Source organism: Equus quagga, chromosome 2 (assembly GCF_021613505.1).
Source record: "Equus quagga isolate Etosha38 chromosome 2, UCLA_HA_Equagga_1.0, whole genome shotgun sequence".
In the NCBI taxonomy this organism is placed as follows: Eukaryota; Metazoa; Chordata; class Mammalia; order Perissodactyla; family Equidae; genus Equus; species Equus quagga.
The window spans coordinates 114,266,637-114,288,781 of NC_060268.1; the positions used below are offsets into that span (position 1 = coordinate 114,266,637).

The window sequence follows — 22,145 nt, forward strand, 5'->3', positions numbered from 1 at the left end:
TATAAGAAGAGGAAATTTGGACATACAGAGAGACACGAGAGGCCACACACATACAGGAAAGACCATTAAGGACAGAGCAAGAAGGCGGCCATCTACAAGCCAAGGAGAGAGGCCTCATGAGAAACCAAACCTATGGAGACCTTGATCTTGGCCTTGTGGCCTCCACAACTGTGAGAAAATAAACCTCTGTTGTTTAAGCCACTCAGTTTGTGGCGTTTTGTTATGGCAGCCTGAGCTGACTAATACACTGGATATATGAGGAAACTTTTAAAAAGCTATTTGTAACCCAAAACAATTTAGTAGACTCTGCTTTTGTAAACTAAAATGAAACATTTAGAAATAGTATCTGATTCTTAACCAACATCTCTGAATTCAGAAACTCTTACTAAGTCTCCTTACTTTCATGGCAATATAGTTATTTCTGTAGGTTCGGTAAGAATCTGTCCTTTTTAACCAGGATATATTTGGGCAAGTTGATTGTGCAACCAAGGAATTATCTAGTGTCATATTTGTTAATGATGTCCATTTGATCAGGTATAGTCATTTTTTTTTTTTTTTACAGATTGGCACCTGAGCTAACATCTGTTGCCCAGCCTTTTTTTTTTTCCCCTTCTTCTCCCCAGCACCCCCCGTACATAGTTGCACATTCTAGCTGTGAGTGCCTCTGGCTTGCTACGTGGGACCTCAGCATGGCCTGATGAGCGGTGGTGCCACGTCTGCACCCAGGATCCAAACCGGTGAAACCCCAGGTCACCAAAGCGGAGCGCGCGAACTTAACCAACTTGGCCACAGGGCCGGCCCCTATAGTAAATCATTCTTAAGGAACAAGGTCTACTTGACTAATGAAGCCAATGCCTACAAAGCCCTCTGAGGAAAACTGGCCTGATACTCAGCTTACAGAATTCCAGTCTTGCCTAGTACTCAGAAAGATGACTTTCTGGAATGCTGGGAACTTTAGCGAATTTGGGGGATTTTGAGAACAAGTCATCCAAATTTATAGGTACTATAAATCTGATGAAATTTGGACAAGTTTCTTGGCATGGGTTTCCTAGCTCTTGGGATAGCAAATAATAGAGCCTTCAGAAGCACCGCTAACTATCTAGATAAGGCTAGATCTTTAACGTGTATGATAACAAAAAGTTTCACATGGATTCAGGATTTAGAATTAAAAAACTGATCTGTCAAAGTATTTAGTAATAAAACTTTATTGCTTTCACAATTATTTGTTGGGCATCAACTATGTGCCAGATTCTGTTCTGTTGGGTAGGCACAGTGAACAAATGAGATGAAGTCCTGACCTGAATGGAGCCTGCACGCTTGTGGTAGAAGCAGGCAATAAGCACGTTAACAGAATATTCAGGATAATGTAAAGATAAACAATGTATGTTAGGGTTCTCCAGAGAAACGCAACCAGTGGGATATGTAAATATATAAAAAAAGCCTGAGGAAGTGGCTTTTGAACAAAAATTTGTAATTGTTCGATGGCACTTGGACATCAAATAAGTACAAATTGAAAAGAACTTTCAAATGTAATGACGGCAATCACTGGAGAATTTATTGAAGGTAATTTAGAGCAGTGGGTGTGAAATTAAAATTTAGTGGAGTGAAAGTGAGTTGAAGTGAAAAAATGGAGACAAAGTTGACAACACTTTTGAAAAGGATTTCTTTATGAGGGAAGAAAGAAAAAGTATGTTGCTGCTGGATGATGTGCAGCCAAAGGAGAGAGGATGTTTAAAAATCTGTTTATTGTAGAAGTTAAAGAAAAATACACAAAGGAAGAGAGTATTATATAATGATGCCCTTCACTTAGATCAACAAATGTCAACATTTTGATATAGTTCCTTTATCTTTCTTCTTTCATGTTTCTTTAGTTGTCAACTTTTAAAGTAAATCTCTGACAGCACGTCATGTCACCCTTACATACTTCAGTGTTAAGTCCATAAAAAATAGACATTCTCCACAGTACTGTTATCAAACCCAACAATATTAATAATTCTTCCATGTTATTTACTGTCTAATCGATTTGGAGCCGCCCCTGTGGCCAAGTGGTTAAGTTCATGTGCTCCACCTTGGCAGCCCAGAGTTTCTCCGGTTTGGATCCTGGGAGCGGACATAGCAGCACTCATCAAGCCATGCTGAGGTGGCGTCACACATAGCACAACCAGAAGGACCTGCAACTAGAATATACAGCTAGGCACTGGGGGCCTTTGGGGAGAAGAAGGAGGAGAACAAAAAGATTGGGAACAGATGTTAGCTCAGGTGCCAATCTTTGGGGAAAAAAAACATGGGGGGTCCTTGAGGGGAGATAGATTAAAAAAGAAAAAGTTTTCCTGATTGTTGCCAAAAATATCTTTCTACAGTTGGTGTGTTCAGATCAAGGTTCAAACACAGTCCACTCACTGCATTTGGTTGTTAGGTCTGTAAAATCATTTCATATTGAGTTCTGTCTCCCACCCCTATTTTTTATGCCTGTGACTTGAAAAAACCAAGTTAGCTGTCCTGTAATATATTCCTTCATTGTTTATTTGGCTGATTGCTTCCTGGTGGTGGCATTTGAAATTATTCTCAAATCCCTTGTATTTCCTGTAAATGGGAAGTTAGAACTAGATTCAGGTTCAACTTTTTTAGCCAGGAATACTTGCTAGATGAGCCAGCATGGTGGTCTAGTGGTTAAGATTCAGTGTTCTCACTGCCATGGTCTGGGTTTGTTTCCCAGTCAGGGAACCACACCACCCCTCTGTTGGTTGTCATACTGTGGTGGCTATGTGTTGCTGTGATGCTGAAAGCTATGCCACTGGTACTTCAAATGCCAGCAGGGTCACCCATGTTGGATAGGTTTCTGCAGACCTTCCAGACTAAGGCAGACTAAGAAGGAGGACCTGGTCACCCACTTCCAAAAAAATTGGCCATGAAAACTCTCTGAATAGCAGAGCATTGATTGATATAGCTCTAGAAGAGGAAAGGATGATGCAAAAAGACCAGGCAGGATTCTGCCCTGCTGTATATAAGGTCACTAGGAGTTGGAATCAACACCACAGCACTAACAACAAAAATTTGATAGATGGTGCTGTGTACTTGGTTGTCATAATATGAGAGACCTAATCTGTGGCACTCTCACTTATAGTGACACTAGATTGATCACTGGGTTTAGGTGGTGACAGCTTGATGGTTTTGTTATAATATTCCCTGTCAACTTTCTTCTAATGATTTTATCATCATGGATAATTGTGTGAAACACTGTTTCGTGATGGTCAAAACATGTTTTTCTAATTTTATCATTTCCATATGTATTGGTTGGAATTCTTCAAGAAAAATTCTCCATTTTTAATTCTGATTAATGAGTTGATTTTCTGGATATTTCTAATGTTGACCAATGAAGTTCTTTTCATCTTCTGCTCCCTCTCTCTCTTTGCATCATTTGGACTCATGGATTTTTACATATTTGCAGGTTTTCAATCAGTTGCAGTCTATTCTTCTGTGCCTAAATGGTCCGGTCTTTGGTCCCTGGAGTCCTTTCAAATTGACTCCTGTGTTCTTTTGACTTGACCCCAATAGTATTTTTATTGAAATAAGGGTTACTGAGGTATAATTTTACATAAAATAAAATTCACTCTTTTACAAGTGGACTGTTTAATAGGTTTTGACAAATGTATGCAATCATGTAACTATCACCATGCTCAAGCTCTGGCAACCACTGCTCTGTTTTCTCTCCCTATAATTTTTCTTTTTCTACAATATCATATAAATGGATAGATTATGTAATCTTTGATGACTACATAGTAGTTTTGAGATTCATCTATGTTATTGCATGCATCAGTAGTTCATTGCTTTTTATTTCTGAGTAGTATTCCATTCTATGGATGTGCCACAATTTATCCATTCACCTGTTGAAGGTCATTTGGTTTGTTTTCAACTTTTGTCTGTTACAAATAAAGCTCCTGTGAACGTTTATATAGAAATATTTTTGTGAACATAGGTTTTCATTACCTTGTGTAAATACCTAGGAGTGGTGGTATTCGATCGTATGACAAATATATGTTCAACTTTATAAGAAACTGCCAAAGGGTTTCCCAAAACGGGGCTGTAATATGATAACATGGCAGACACCACCTTAATTAAGTGATCAAAGGTAACACTATCACTAACGGTTTAAGCAGCATCATGTGCCACCTGTAATTAACATCATGTACACCTGAGAGGATGCAGTATGAAAACTCAACGTCATTTCAGTGACAGTTCAGCCAATGGATAATGACGGTCCACTCATGAGGAAACATCAGGCAAAGCAAAATTGAGGTACAATCTACAAAGTGGCTGTATTATAATCCTCAAAATGCCAAGGTAATCAAAGTCCAGGAAATTGAGGAACTGTCTCAAGTTGAGGGAGACTAGAGAGATCTGACACCTGAATAAAGCACATGACCCTAGATGGATCCTTTTCCTAAAAGGCATTATTAGAACAATTGGTGAAACTCGAATTTGGTATCTGAGTGAAATATATATATGAGTTTTTTGTACCATACTTACAACTTTCCTGAAGGTTCAAAATTGTCTCAAAATTAGAAGTAAAGAAAAAGATGCAGGAGTGTGATGTCAGCATCATGGTGGCCTAAGACATCCCTTGTTTTCTTCACTCTTTGAATATCTAAAATTTGACGTCTGTCAGTGAACAAAAGTGCCTCTATGGAGCTGTGGGATCCAGCATTATACAGCAAGCAACCTGGAAGGAGTCTTGCCCATCTGTGCATCTGTTGATAAGCAGACAGACCCCATATGGGTTATGGAACTGAGTGGAGCCTGTGATCCAACTCCAGCACCTCTTGGCCCTGGTCCAGGAGCACCTGGAAAATGCTGACTTGGATAGACACCCATGGATGAAAGAGCCTTTGTAGAAGCCCAGGTTTCTAGAGGAGAATTTCAAGCACCCCATTGGAGCAAAAAACAAGTTTGGACACATTGGAGTGGGTAAGAGGAACTTTGTCTGCATCGTTCCTTTCTCCGAGGCAGCACAGCTTAGAGAAAGGAGGCTGAGGATCCCTCCTGCAGAATAAAAGGGACAGTAGTGAGTGAGTGCCCAGCTTCCATAGCTGTGTGGGATGCTGCTAAAGAACCTGGTCTCTCTCCTGCATCACCCAGAGTGTTAAATCAACAGCTCCATGGCTAGGGAGAGGGAGGAGATCAGGAAAGAGGCAAGTAAGAATATCAGAGGGCGTTAAAGGGATGCAGTTCCTGCTGACAGCATTCTAGACCCCAGTAGGAGGCCTGCTCACAAATCACTGGGAAAATCTTACCTGAGGATCCCTCGATTGGTGCACAGGCACCCCCAATTCTCAAAGTGCCAAATCCACACCTCCCTCAACTTTGCGTGTTGTGGGACTACCATAGATAAATTAGATGGATGTAACAAGATGACATGTACTGACTGTATGCAGTATTTCTGCTGGATTTGCATGAGTTCTCTCTCCAGAGCAAGCCCTTATAAATGTTTCAATGATCCTGCTTTGCTGTATTTTAACCGGTTGTTCCATGCTGTGGATGGTAATGGAGATATTTGGGAAGATGAGATTGAAGACTAGTTGACTCTTACTACTCAAGATATGGAAGTGGAATGGTTTGCCCTAATCTTTTGTCAAGTACACAAAGTAACTTTGCAGGATATTTAGGGTACTGTTCAGTCACTCTTCCTATGTAAGGAGATTTGGAAGAACAAGGTTTATGTTTTCGTGTGGTAGTACTGATTAAGGCACATTCATACATTTTTCAATATAACATAATTGAGAAAAGTATAAGCCAAAGCTTCAGAAAATTAAAACTAGAGAATATTAAATTCTATAGTGTGCCCGAAGCTCTGACTAATTAAAAATTAAGTATTTATTTTCTTCCCCAAGCTTTAGATGAGGAGAGGAGTCAAGGGTTAAACTTATGGACCTTTTTATCTCTGAGGAGCATCCCTCTTAGAGATTCTATGGGAGCCCCCTCAGTGCTACTCCTTACAACTGAGGCGGGTAGAAGCCTTATTAAAATTGTACCAAGAGCTTGATCTCATTTCCTCCATGTTACATTCCTTCCAACCTAAGTTTCTGCTAAGTTTTCTTTGGAGGAAGCCCTTTACTCTATAACTGATTGGATGGCCCAGTGTCGTGTTGCTTTTCACGGAAAAACTGCTTTTCAGAACAGAAATTTATAGATAAATTTAAAAATATTTTTTAATACCACAAACACTGTGGGTCACCTGATATTTATTAGTGGTATATAGTCCACTGGTTTTGAGCCAACTCTGAGGTTTAACAGTGCTGGCTCAGGGGAATTCAGCCCTATTCAACTTTCCTGGGCAGTAGAGCCTAGCTTCAGAATGACTTGACTTTGCTTCCTTTGGTTCTGCATTCTCTCCCTTTACTCTCACGCTACCCTCCGCTGGTAAGAACAGTTTTAATATTAACTCCACCAGCTCATATTTATATTGCCTTTGCTGGAACAGGAGAAAGCCTAATATATTTCCAAACTGCACAAGCTGAACTTTCTTTAATTATCCCTTTTTTGAACTCCACCCCACTGTAGTTCCAGTCCTAACTTTCTGAATTCTTTCTTTTTAAAGGTCTTTTCTAATGAGCTATGGAAATTTGGCTTCCTACCCTTTTTTTGCAACAGTCCTGCTAGGAGGGGTACTTTTGGCTTGATATCTAGATTCTTATTTCTAGGTTTTGTTGGCTTTTTGAAAAATTCTTTTTTTTTCATGGTTTGGGGAGTGGCTTGGTAGCAAAATAAGATTTTTTGAAAAAGAGGACAGAGAAATTCAGCTGCAGCGTGAACATGTTCTTTTTTCCTAGTTTTTCACTGAAAATTGGGGAATCACTTTTAACCATTTTATTCGTATATATCCAAAGTGTCAGCAAGGACTGTTTCTAGATTGTCAATGTGGATGCTTATCTTAAAAATAAAAATAATTTAAAAATTGTCTTATAAGACAAAAGGAAAGCAAACTGTAAACCAATATCCCTGATGAATATAGATGCAACAATTCTCAACAAATTATTAGAAAACCAGGTTTAAAAGCACATTGAAAAGATCATATACCATGATCAAGTGGGATTTATTCCTGGGATGCAAGGATGGTTCAACATAAATGAATCAATAAGCATGATACACCACATTAATAGAATGAAAGGGTAAAACATGATTTTCTCAATAGATGCAGAAAAAGCATTTGACAAAATACAACATCCTTTCATAATAAAAACTCTCAACAAATTGGGTATGGAAAGAACATACTTCAACATAATAAAGGCCATATTTGACAAGCCCACAGCTAACATCATACCCAACAGTGAAAGTTTGAAAGATTTTCCTCTAGGATCAGGAACAAGATAATAGTAGTCACCATTACTACTCTTATTCAACATAACACTGGAAGTCCTAGCTAGAGGAATCAGGCAAGATAAAGAAGTAAAAGGCATCCAAAATGGAAAGGAAGAAGTAATATTGTCTTTATTTGCAGGTGATATGATATTATATAGAGAAAATCATAAGGACTCAACCAAAAAACTATTGGAACTATTGGAATCAACAAATGCAGTAAAGTTGTAGGATATAAAATCAACATACAGAAATCATTGCATTTCTATACACCAACAAAGAAATAGGTGAAAAAGAAATAAAACTATCCCATTCACAATAGCATCAAAAACAATAAAATACTTAGGGATAAATTTAACCAAAGAACTGAAAAATCTGTACAATGAAAAGTATAAGACTTTGAAGAAAGGAAGTGAAGGAGACACAAACAAGTGGAAAGATATCCCATGTTCTTTGATTGGAAGAATAAATATTGTTAAAATGTCCATACTACCCAAAGCCATTTATAGATTCAGTGCAATCTCTACCAAAATTCCAATGGCATTTTTCACAGAAATAGAAAAAAAAATCCTAAAATTTGTGCGGAACCAGAAAAGTCCCTAAATAGCCAAAGCAGTCCTGAGAAAGAAGAACAAAGCTGAAGGCATCACACTTCTTGATTTCAAACTTTATTACAAAGCTGTAGTATTCAAAACGGTATAGTACTGACATAAAAACGGACACATAGCCCAGTGGAACAGAACCAAGAGCACTGAATAAACCCATGTATATACAATCAACTAATACTTGACAAGGGAGCCAAGAATACTCAATGGGGAAAGGATAATTTCTTCATTAAATGGTGTTCGGAAAACAATATTTACACGCAAAAGATTGAAATTGGACTCCTATCTTACACCACTCACAAAAATTAACCCCAAATGGATTCAAGACTTTCCTACAGGGAAAGGGGCTGGCCCAGTGGTGTAGTGGTTAAGTTCACATGCTCTGCTTCAGTGGCCCACGGTTTACAGGTCTGGATACCGGGTGCAGACCTAGAAACACTTGTCAAGTCACACTGTGGTGGCATCCCACATAAGATAGAGGAAGATTGGCACAGATGTTAGCTCAGCAACAATCTTCCTTAAGTAAAAAGAGGAAGATTGGCAACAGATTTTAGCTCAGGGCCAATCTTCCTCACACACACGCAAAAAAGGAAAAATCTCCTTGACCTTGGTCTTGGCAATAATTTTTTGGATATGACACCAAAAGCGCAAGCAGCAAAAATAACAAGAGAGTATATTAAACTAAAAGCTTCTGCAGAGCAGAAGAAACAATCAGCAAAATGAAAAGGCAATGTACAGAATGGGAGAAAATATTTACAAACCATCTATCTGATAAGGAGTTAATATCCAAAATATATAAGGAATTCATGCAACTCAATAGCAAAAACCCCCAATCCAATTAAAAAATGAGTAGAGGACCTGAATAGACATTTTTCCAAAGAAGACATACAAATGGCCAACAGGTACATAAAAAGATGCTCAACATCACTAATCATCAGGGAAATGCAAATCAAAACCACAATGAGATATCACCTCACAGCTGTTAGAAAGGCTATCATCAAAAAGAGATGTGTTGATGAGGCTGTGGAGAAAAGGGAACCCTTGTGCGCTCTTGGTGGGAACGTAAGTTGGTACAGCCACTATGGAAAACATTATGGATGCTCCCCAAAATATTAAAAATAGAACTACCATACAATCCAGCAATCCCACTGCTGGGTATATTTCTGAAGGAAATGAAATCACTATCTCAGAGAGATATCTGCACCCCATGTTCATTGCAGCATTATTCACAACAGCAAACACATGGAAACAACCCAAGTGTCCATCGACAGATGAATAGATAAGAAGATGTGGTTACATACACACACACGCACACGCACATGCACACACAGGAATATTATTAAGCCATAAAAAAGAAGGAAAGCCTGCTTTTTGTGACAACATGGCTGAACTTTGAGAGCATTATGCTAAGTGAAATGAGTCAGACAGGGAAAGATCAATGCTGTATGTTTTCATTATATGTGGAATCTAAAAAAGATGAATTCATAGAAATAGAGAGTGGAATGGTGGTTGCAAGGATCTGAGGGGTGGGAGAAATGGGTAGATGTCAGTCAAAGGGTACAAACCTCCAGTTATAAGATGAATAAGTTCTGGGGATCTAATATACACTATGGTGACTATAACAGTACTATATTATATACTTGAAAGTTGTTAAGAAAGGTCTTAAATGTTATCGCCACATATGAAGAAAAGGTAATTATGTGATAGGATGGAGGTGTTAAATAACTTTTTGTAATCATTTTGCAATATATGTGTGTATCAAATCATCACATTGTATACCTTCAACTTACATGTGCTATCTGTCAATTATATCTCAATAAAGCTGAAAAAAGGCCAGTTGCAGAAGGCGACATATTGTATGATTCCATTTATATGACATTCTCAATAAGACAAAACTAGAACGAAGAAGAGCACATCAGTGTTTGCAAAGTGTCCTCTGTGGTGAAATGTGACTATGGAGGGATATCATGAGAGATCTTGGTGGGCATTATTTTGTTTCCTGACAGTGGTGGTGGCTATATGAATCTGTACATGTTTTGAAATTCATAAACCATATGAAAAAGTTAATTTTACTGTATTATAATTTAAAATAAAATGAAAATAACACTTTTTTAAAACTCAATGATAAAGATACCCCCAACAACTCAATAAAAATAAATACATAACTAAATAAATAAACTCAATAAAAAAATCAACTAAAGAATGGGACAGAAACCTGACCAAAGAAGATATACATATATAGGAAATAAACACATGTCAAAATCTTTTAAGATCATTAGTAATTAGAGAAATGTAAATTAAAACCACAATGAGATACTATCACACACCTATCAGAAGGTCTAAAATTTAAAAATTAAACTGACCATTGCAACTACTGGTGAAAATAAATCTTTCATACAGTGTGGATGGGAAAATAGTAAGGTACAACCACTTTTTCATCTGATTTGGGCATACTAATTTTTTATGATGGTAAAATAAAAATAACATAATATTTATCATTTTAACCATTTGTAAGTGTAGAGTTCAGTGCCATTAAATACATTCACAATATTCTGTAACCACCATTATCTATACCCAAATTTTTAAATCATCCCCAGCATAAACTCTGTGCCCCTTAAACAGTAACTCCCCAGTCTTGTCCACCCAGCCCTGACGGACCTCTTTCAACTCTGTCTCTATAAATTTGCCTATTTAGGTACCTGCTGTAAGTGAAGTCACACAATATTTGTCTTTCTGTACCTGGCCTATTTCACTTAGCTTAAAGTTTTCAAGGTGTATCCATGTTGTAGCAAAAGTTCAAAATTTCATTCATTTTTAAAGATGAATAATATTACTTGTATGTATAAATCACACTTTGTTTATCCACTTATCTGCTGATGGACACATTGATTGTTTCTACCTTTTGGCTATTGTGAATGATGCCGCTATTAACATTGGTGTACGAGTATCTGTTTGAGTCCCTGTTTTCAATTCTTCTGGGTATATATCCAGAAACAGAATTGCAGTATCATATGGTAGGTCTATGTTTAATTTTTTGAGGAACCTCCATACTCTTCCACAGCATCTGCACCATTTTACATTCTCACCAGCAGTGCACAAGGGTTCCAATTTCTTCAAATCCTTGTCAACACTTGTTCTTTTCCATTTTTAAAAATTATATCACTTAAGTACATGTGAAGTGATATGTCATTATGGGTTTGACTTTAATTTCCCTAATGACTAAAGATGTTGAGCATCTTCTTACATGCTTATTGGCCATTTGTATATCTACTTTGGAACAATGTCTATTCAGGTTTTTGCCCATATTTGAATTGGTTGTTTGGGTTTTGTTGTTGTTGAGTTGTAGGGGTTCATTATATATTCTAGATAGTAACCCCCTATCAGGTATATGATAAGTGAATATTTCTTCCTCTCTGTAGGTTTTTTCACTTTCTTGATAGTGTGATTTTATGCAGAAAAGTTCTTTATTTTGATTAAGTCCAATTTATCTATGTTTTCTTTTGTTACTATTGATGAATGAATGGATAAATAAAACATATTAATGACAATGTAACATATAGACTTAAAAAGGAATTAAATTCTGATACATGCTATAACATGGATGGACCTTGAAAACATTATACTAAGTAAAATAAGCCAGATGGAAAAGGGAAATATTGTATAATTCCACTTATATGAGGTACCTAGAAGAGTCAACTTTGAAGAGACAGAAAGTAGACTAGTTGTTCCCAGGGGCTGGGTGGAGAGGGGAACGGGAGTTATTGTTTAATGGGCACAGCGTTGCAGTTTGGGATGATGAAAAATTCTGGAAATGGATAGAGGTGATCGTTGCACAACAGTGTGGATGTACTTCATGCTACTTAACTGTATACTTAAAGTGATAAATTCTATGTTTTGTGTATTTTAACAAAAAAAAGGGAAAGGGGTGAAGAAACGTATACCGTGCTAAGATGAAGCAAAAGAATGCTACAGTATCTGTATTAATTTCAGACAAAGCAAATTTCAGAACAAGGAGAATTATCAGGGATAAAGAAGAGCATTACATAATGACAGTGGGATCAATTCTCCAAGAAGTCATAACAATCCTTAATGTGTGTTCACCTAGCAACAGAGTATAAAATTACATGAGGCAATAACTGACAGAATTGCAAGGAGAAATAGGTGATTCCATTAGTATAGTTGGAAACTTCAACACTGATCTTTCATTAATTGACAGATCTAGCAGGCAGAAAATCAGTAAGGATATAGTTGAACTGAACAGCACTATCACTCAACTGTAATTGCCATTTATAAAATACTTCATCTAACAACAGCAGATTACACATTCTTTTCAAGCTCACAGGGAACATTCACCAAGATAGACCACATTCTGGCAATAAAATACACCTTAACAAATTTAAAAGAATAGACATTTTACAAGGTATGCTCTCAGACCACAATGGAATTAAATTAGAAATCAATAGCAGAAAGACAGCTAGAAAATCTCAAAATATTTGGAGATTAGTAACACACTTCTAAACAACACATGGGGCAAAGAAGTAGTAGTCTCAAGAGAAATTAAAAAATATTTCACGGGCCGGTGGTGTAGGTTAAGTTCTTGTGCTCTGCTTCGGCAGCCCAAGGTTTGTGGGTTCAGATCCCAGGCTTGGACCTACACAATGCTTGTCAAGCCTCACTGGCGGCATCCCACATAGAAAATAGAGGAAGATTGGCACAGATGTTAGCTCAGGGACAATGTTCTTCAAGCAAAAAGAGGAAGATTGGCAATGGATGTTAGCTCAGGGCCCATCTTACCCGCCCCCCCAACATTTCAAACTAAGTAAAAATGAAAATGCAACTTATCTAAATTTATGGGATATAGCAAAAACAGAACTTTTAGGGAAACTTATAGCATTGAATGTATATATTAGAGAAGAACATCAAAGTCAATAATCTAAGCTCCACCTTAGGAACAAGAAAAAAGAGCATATTAAACCCAATGTAAGCCAAGGAAAATAAATAATAAAAGTTAAAGCAGAAATCGGTGAAGTTAAAAACAGGAAAACAGAGAAAATCAATGAAATCAAAAGCTTGTTCTTAAAAATTCAATAAAATTGATAAAGCTCTACCTGGGCTAACAAAAAAAGAGAGAAAATACAAATTACTAGTATCAGGAATAAAAGAAGAGCCATCACTGCTGATTCCATGGATACTAAAAAGATAAGAGGAATATTTTAAACAACTGTGTATTCATGAATTTGATAACTTAGATCAGATAGACCAATTCCTTGAAAGACACAAACTACCTGTACTGGGTTGAATAGTGTCCCCTGAAAATTAATGTCCACCAGAACCCCAGAATGTGACCTTATTTGGAAATAGGATCTTATCCGGAAATAGATGTAATTAGTTAAATAAAAGTGTGTTAATAATGTATTAGGTTGGGTCTTAATCCAATGACTGGTGTCCTTATAAAAACAGAAAACAGACACAAAAATAGGGAGGAAGGCCATGTGAAAAGAGGCAGAGATTAGAGTCAACAGTTCAAGGAATGCCAAGGATTGCCAGCAACCCTCAGAAGCTAGAAGAGACAGGGAAGGATTATTCTCTAGAGTCTTGAGAGAGAGCATGGCCCTATGAATACCTTTGCTTCAGCATCCTAGCCTCCAAGACTGTGAGAGAAGAAATTCCTGTTGTTTTAAGCCACCTAGTTTGTGCTAATTTTTTATAGCAGCCCTAGGAAAGTAAAGCACTACCAAGACTCACATAAGGAGAGGTAGACAATCCGAATAAGACTAGACAGAGGTAAGAGGTAGACAATCCGAACAGACTTCAACTTCTGTTAAAGAAGTTGAATCAATAATTAATAATCTTCCAAAAGACAAAGCACCAGACCCAGATGGTTTCACTGATGAATTCTAATAAACATTTAAAGAAGAAATGATATAAATTCCCTACAATCCTTTATGGAAAATAGAAGCAGAAGGAACATTCCCTACTTAATTCTCTGAGATCAGCATTACGCTAATACCAAAACCAGATAAAATCATTACAAGAAAGGAAAACTACAGACCATAAACACAGATCTCATAAACACAGATGCAAAGTCCTCAAAAAAATATTAGCAAATTGAATCCAACATTGTATATAAAGAATTATACACCATGATAAGTGGGATTTATTCCAGATATGCAAGGCTGGCTCAACATTTGAAAACCAATTAATGTAACCCATCATATCAACAGGGAAGAAAAATCATATAATCATATCAATAAATGTAGAAAAAGCCTTTGATAAATGCAACATCTATTAATGTTGAACTCTCAGCAAACTAGGAATAGAGGGGATCTCCCTCAACTTAAAAAAGAACTCTACCAAAAAACCTATAGCAAACATCATTATTAATGGTGAGAAACTAGATGCTTTTCCTCTAAGATCTGGAACAAGGCAAAGATATCACCCTGAACACTCTTATTCAAACCAGACTGGAAATCTTAGCAAATGCAATAGGACAAGGAAAAGAAATAAAAGGTATATGGATTAGGAAGGAATGGATAAAACTGTCTTTGTTCACAAATGATATGATTATTTATGTAGAAAATCCTAAAGAATCAACAACAACAGGGAAATCCCTGACTATAGCAAGGTTGCAACATATAAAGTTAATATACAAAAGGCCATTGCTTTCCTCTATACCAGCAATGAATTCTTGGAATTTGAAAGTAAAAACAGGATACCATTTACATTAGTAAATCAAAAATGAAATATTTAGGCATACATCTAACAAAATATGTACAGGATCTGTGTGAGGAAAACTTCAAAACTCTCATTAAAGAAGTCAAAGAAGATCTAAATAAATTGATAGATACTCTGTGTTGAAGGATAGCAAGACTCAGTATTGTTGAGATATTAATACTCCTCATCTTGATGTACAAATTCAATTCTATCCCAATCAAAATCCTAGCAAGTTATTTTGTGGATATTTACAAACTGATTCTAAGTTTATATGAAAAGGCGAAAGACCTAGAATAGCCAACAGAATGCTAAAGAACACAGAGGAATGACCTACCCCTCTTTAATACTTATATACAGCTACAGTAATCAAGAAAGCATAGCACTGGTGAAAGAATAGAGAAGTTGACCAGTGATTCAGAATAAAGAGCCCAGAAATAGACCCACATGAATATAGCCAGCTGATCTTTGACCAAGGAGCAAAGGCAATTCAATGGAGCAAAGGTAGTCTTTTCAACAAATGGTGCTGAAACAAGTGGACATTCAAATGCAAAAAAAATCCAGACATAGATATTACATGCTTCACAAAAATTAACTCAAAGTGAATCATAGACCTAAATGTAAAGTGAAAAACCATAAAACATCTAGAAGATAATATAGGATAAAATCTAGGTGACCTTGGGTTTGACAATGAGTTTTCAGATACAACACCAAAAGTATAATCCATGATGGAAAAAAAGATGTACTTTATTAAAACTGAAAACTTCTGCTTTGCCAAAAAAACTAAGAAAATGAAGATAGAAGCCACAGATGTGAAAAAATATTTGCAAAACATACCTAATAAAGGACTTGTATCCAAAATATTCAAAGACCTCTTAAAACTTAGTAATAAGAAAACAAACAACATGGTTTAAAAAGTGGCATAAGATCTGAACAGCCACCTCACCAAAGAAGATATGCAGATGGCATGTAGTTATATGAAAACATGCTAAATATTAGATATCACTAGGGAATTGCAAATTAAAACAATAAGATACCACTACATACCTATTAGAATAGATAAAATCCAATAAACAGATAATGCCAGATGCTTGTGAGGATACACTGCAAAGGAACACTCATTCATTGTTGATGGGAATGCAAAATGGTACAACCACTTTGAAAGACAGTTTGGCAGTTTTTTACAAAACTAAACATACTCTTACCACATGATCCACTAGTTGCATTCCTAGTCTTGTATCCAACTGAGTTGAAAGCTTATGTCCACACAAAAACCTGCACGTGAATGTTTGTATCAGTTTTATCCATAATTACCAAAAGCTGAAGCAACCAAGATGTCCTTCAATAGGTGATTGATAAATAAACTCTGGTAGATCCATACAATGGAGTATTATTCAGTGATAAAAAGAAATGAGCTATTAAGACATGAAAAGACAGAGGAACCTTGAATGCATTTTTACTAGGTAAAAGAAGCCAATCTGAAAAGGCTACATACTATATGATTCCAACTATATGACATTCCAGAAAAGGCAAAACTATAGCGAAAGTAAAAGATCACTGATTGCCAGCAGTTTAGGGAGAGGGAAGAGTGAATGAAGCACAGGGAATTTTTAGGATGGTGAAATTATTTTTTATGAAACTGTAAAGATCATGTCATTATGCATTTGTCAAAGTCCAAAATCCAACACAAGAGGTGAATATTAACGTAAATTGTGGACCATAGTTAATATATCAATATTGGCTTATTAAATGTAACAAATATATTGTAATGGAAGATATTAATAATGGGAATTGGGGGGAGATGGAGTGGGTGTATGAATTATTAATTATTTAAAAATACTCCATTGATATGCCCAAGAATAAAACGGTGGTGACAGAGGAATGAATTGGCGAACTTGAAGATAGAAAAATAGAAATTACCGAGTGTGAAGAACAGAGAGAAAATAGGCTGAAAAAAAAAATGAACAGAGCCTCAGGGGCCTATGGGACTATAACAGAAGATCTAACATTTGTGCCATTGGAGTCCCAGAAGAGAGTAGGAAGAGGTAGTCCTGAAAAAGTATTTGAAGAAATAATAGTTTAAAACTTAGCAAATTTGACAAAAGTCAAACCTACAGATTAAAGAAGCTTAGCAAACACCAAAGAGGATAAATACAAAGAAAGCCACTCTAAGACACATAGTCAAACTTCTGAAAACTAAAGACAAAAAATCTTGAAAGCAGTGAGAAAGAAGTGACAATGACACTGGATTTCTCATTAGAAACCATGAAGGTCCGAAGGAAGTGGCACAAAATTTTTCCATTTTTGAAAGAAAAGAATCTCAACTGGCAAAAATTGCCTTTAAGAATGAGGACATATAAAGACATTCTCAGACAAAGAAAAACTAAGAAAATATGTTGCTAGCAAGCCTGCCCTTAAGAATGGCTAAAGAAAGTTCTTTAAACAGAAAGTAAATTATAACAAGGTTTGGCATGCACAAAGGAAAAGAATGCCTGAATGGCTAGCAATAGGGGTAAATATAATAGACTATCCTAATTCTCAGGAATTTCTTAAATCCCACTTGACAGCTGAAGCAAAAATTATGACATCATCTGATGTAGTGCTCGATGTATGTAGAGGAAATACTTAAGGTAATTATATTTAATAAGGAGGGCAAAGGAACCTAAATGGAAGTGATCTTTCTACAGTTCACTTAAAGTGTTGTAAAACATCAACAGCAGTGGACTGTGATAAGTTATGTATGTTCACTATAATGCACAGAACAACCACTAAGAAAACTATACAAAGTGATATGCTTAAAAAACATTATAAAGAAATCAAGCTAGAATACTGAAAAACATTTAAATAATCTACAGAAACATGAAAGTGTCAGTTCTTCAGGAAGGCATCACCACAATAAATGTATATATGCCTAATAATAAAGCTTCAAAACGTGAAGAAAAATTCAACAGAAGGGGGAAACTGAAAAATCTATAATTGGAGTTGGAAGTTTTAATACTTCTCTATCTCAACAGTTGATAGCACAACTAGACAGAAAATAAGTAAAAACATAGAAGGTCTGGAAAACACTATCAATTACCTTGACCTAAATTACTTTTATGGACAGTGCACCCAACAACAGCAGACAGTATGTTCACCAAGATAGACCATGTGCTTCGCCATAAAACAACAATCCATGAATTTTGAAAGACTGAACTCATAGATTATGTTTAATTACAATGGAATTTTAATAGAAATCAGTAAAACGAAACAAAACAAAACAAAACAAAGCCCAAATGTTTGAAAACATTAAAGCACACTTCTAAGTAACCCAGGGTCAAAGAAGAGTCACAAGGGAATTTAGAAATATTTCTAACTGAAGGATAATACAAATGCAATGTATCAAAACTTGTGGAATGCAGCTAAGGTAGTGCTTGGAGGGAAATTTATAGTTTTATCTCCTTAAAAATTCCTGTGTGTCCCTTCTGTAGTTAAACATTCCTTCTGTCCAATCCCTGGCAACTGCTATCTGTTTTCCATTCCTATAGTTTTGCATGTTTTAGAATGTCATATGAATGAAACTTTTGGGGCTGGCTCCTTTCACTTAGCAAAACACATTTGAAATTTGTCCATGTTGTTGTATGAATCAGTGTCTCCTTCATTTTTAACACCAAATAATAGTGCAATATCTGAATGTACCACAGTTTATTCTCCGTTCACCTGTTGAAGGACATCTTGGTTGCTTCACTTTTGGGCAATTGTGAATAAGCTGCTGTAAACATTTGCATGCAGTTTTTTGTGTGGATGTAAGCTTCAAATCAGTTGGCTAAATAACTAGGAGCATGATTGCCACATTGTATGGTAAGAGTATATTTCGCTTTGTAAGAAATTGCCAAACTATCTTCCAAAGTGGCTGTACCATTTTGCATTCCCACCAGCAAGGAATGAACACTCCTGTTGCTCCACAGCCTCATCGGCATTTGGTCTTGTTGATTTTTTAAAAAATGGTTAGCCATTGTAATATGTATTTAGTGGTATCTTGTTGTCATGACTGACTCATTTTTGAAAATGGTTTGGCAGTATTCTACAAGCTAAAGATATATATATCCTAAGATCTGGCAACTTCATATATGTAACAGGAGACATTGTTTGTAAAAGAAAAACAAAAACTGGAAGCAACTCAAATGTTCATAGACAGAAGAATGAATAAATTTATTATGTTATAATCACATAATAAAAAACTATGTATTAGTCCAAAATATTTAAAACTTAACATATTATTTATGGAAGTATACATAGCAATAAAACTATAATGAACATCTGGGTAATGATAAATACAAAGTTATAAATAGTGGTTACTTTTTTCGGGATCTTATGGAGGAGGGGCACACAGTGAGCTTTAAAGTCATTGCTTATATTCTTTTCCTTAGGTTGGGTAATGTGTACACCTGTGTTTGTTTTATTCTTTATATGTGATCTGTGCATTATTTTTTATACTGGAGGCCAGTAGCATTGCATTGTTTGATAATGAAAAGAAATAAGTACCTGATGGACAAAAATGTTACTTCTCCTTATCCTAAATGCTTCCAAGTCTTACTCAAGTGTCTCTTCTTACATATAGACCCCTTCCTAATCCTCCTCAACTATTCTAACCCATTTTTGATGAATCATCAGAAGAATGGCCTGAGAACTCTAGCCCACGATGATGTTTTCTCTCTTATCTGAAATCTGATAACTTTGCTATTTGTGTCCGTTAATTTTATGTGTCAACTTGGCTAGGTCACAGTACCCAAATAACTGTTGCTGTGAAGGTCTTTTTTGTCTTAGATGAGATTAACATTTAAATCAGTAGACTTTGAGGAAAGCAGATTACCCTCGTAATGTGGGTGGGCCTCATCCAATCCATCCAATCAGTTGAAGGCCTTAAGAGAAAAGACTGAAATCTGCTGAAGAGGAAGGAATTCTCCCAGAGACTTCAAGTTGCAACCTTGACTCTTCTCTGTGTCTCCAGCCTGGTATCCTGCCCTACAGATTTCAGACTTGCCAGCCCCCACAACACGTGAGCCAATTCCTTAAAATCTCTCTCTCCACACACACCCTATTTGTTCTGTTTCTCTCAAGAACTCTGACTAATACACCATTTATATCCATTTTTGAGAAAATACATTAAAAGCATCTGGAAGTGCCTGTCAAAATGTAGGTACTTGATAAGCATGCATATTTTTTCTCTGCTTCTTCCTTCTATGAATATTGTTTAACAGTTTCATGTTTTCTTTTCCTCTATGTCATCTATTGGTGAGCAACAAATTGCCTGAAAACTTAGTGGCTTACAACAACACTTTGATCTCACAGTTTCTGTGGGTCAGGATCTGGGCACAGCTTAGCAAGGTGACTCTGGCCCAGGGTCTTTCACAGACAGCAACCTCGGCTTTAGTCATCTCAGAGATTGACTTGGGAAAGATCATTTTCCAGGCCCGCTCATGTGGCTGTTGGCAGGATTCAGGTCTGTGCTAGTCAGGTCTGTTAGCCTGAGGGCCTCAGTCCCTCGCTGAGAGGAACCCTCAGAGGCTGTCCTCAGTTCCCTGCCACTTGGGGCTCCCAACAGGGCAGCTTGCTTCATCAAAATGTGTGATCTGAGATAGCAATAGAGAGTATACCCACAAGACAGAAGTCACAGTCGTTTATAACCTAACCACGTGAGTGACATCCAACCACTTTTGTGGATTCCATTTATTAGAAGCAAGTCAGTAAGTCCAGCTCACACACAAGGGTGAATTCAAGGGTGTGAAACCAGGGGGTAGGGATCATTGGGGCCAGGTCAGAAGCTGCCTAACACATTTTCATTTTCAGATCCATTCATTATTCAACAAGTGGGAACTGAGCACTTACTATATGCCAGGGACTGTTCTAGTCACTTGTGATACACCACTGAATAAAACAGACCAAATTCCCTGCCCTCCGCAGGGAGAGACAGTTAATTACATGTGTGCATGTTTCAACATGATAAATGCTATCAAAAATAGGGCAGGATAAGAGCACTGGGAGAGCTGAGGTGAAGGTGGGGAGTCAGGAAAGGCCTTGTAGAAAGGGGAGAGTTGAGCAAAAGTTTAAAGAAGGTGAAGGAATTGGCTACATGAATATCTGGAGGAAGAGGAACCAATGCAAAGACTCAAAGGCAGGAGCACGCCTGCATCTTCCCAGAAGAGCAAGGAGGCCAGTGGCACCGAAGGCTAGTGAGCAAAGGAGAGTGTAATAGGAGATGAAGTCTGAGAAGATGAACCAAGACAAGCAGAGCTGAGATGTTATTGTAAGGACTTTGACTTTTTCCTGAAATGAAATGGATGCCATCGAAGGGTTTTGAGTAGAGGAATGACTTGATCTTACGTGTTTTTTTGTTTTATAAACCTAAAAATTAAAATAGGATATACATTCAGAAAGTACACAGAGCACAGATGTACAGCTCAGTAAATATTTACAAAGGAAGCACACCCACTGACTAGCACCAGATGAGGAAACAGCATCACTAGCCCTCCAGAAGCTGCACCCACGGCCCCTCCCAGTCATACATCCCCTCCTCTGTAAAGTAACAGTTTTCTTGACTTCTATTGCCATATGTTAATTTTGCCTAGTTTCAAACTTTATATAAATGGAATCATACATGTTCTCCTTTGTATCTGGCTTCTTTTGCTAAACATAATCTAAGTTGTTGCTCATGGTAGTTTATTTTCATTATTACATACTACTCCAGTGTATGAATATACTACAGTTTATTAATGCTTTTGTTGATGGACTTTTGGGGTTTTCCAAATTTGGACAATGCTATGAACATTCTTGTATATGTCTTTCAGTATATATTTCTGTCACTGGCTTATAGGGTAGGTTTATGCTCAGTAATAATAAGGATGCCGAACCATTTTCCAGACTGTTTATACCAATTTAAACTCCCAGTGGTGCTTTATGTTTTAACAGGGTCACTCTGGCTGCTGCATTGTGAAGTGGCTGTCCAAGGGCAAGGATGGAAGCAGGAAGACGAATCAAGAGGTTTTGCAGGAATCTGTGTGATAAGATGGGGCTCGGCCCAGAGTGGTAGTACTGGAGATGGTAATAGGTGGTTGGACTCTGGTTATATTTTAAAGGTACTGTCAACAGGAATTTTCTGACAGGTTGGATATGGAGGACATAAAAAGAGGAGACAAGGATGTGTCCAAGGTGGTTGGCCTAATCAGCTTTATGGATGGAACTGTCATTAACTGAAATAAAAACTCGGCAGCTGGTTTGAGAAGGAAGATCATGAGTTTCATTTGGGCACGTTATGTTTGAGATGTCTATTAAACATCCAAACGGATATGTCAGGGAGGCAGCCAAAGTTCAAGAGAGAGGTCTGAGTCATGATGTAAATTTGGGAGTTGTTGGCAAATGATGGTGTACTGGTCAGGGCCCAATCAGGAAGGAGAAACCACACAGTAATTTGAACAGGAAAAGTTTATATTAAGAATT

At 36.9% G+C, this 22,145-nt stretch overlaps 1 protein-coding gene across 1 annotated transcript in view; it reads left to right on the forward strand.

The window, feature by feature from the left end:
- The window catches only part of LOC124236362 (zinc finger protein 157-like), a 41,093-nt gene extending 19,184 nt beyond the window's left edge, over positions 1 to 21,909 (forward strand). The window contains exon 5 of the mRNA XM_046655320.1: positions 21,618 to 21,909. Within this exon, the coding sequence (XP_046511276.1) occupies positions 21,618 to 21,808 (191 nt within the window). The 3' untranslated portion in view covers positions 21,809 to 21,909. The remainder of the gene's footprint in view (positions 1 to 21,617) is intronic.
- The last annotated feature ends 236 nt before the right edge of the window (positions 21,910 to 22,145 follow it).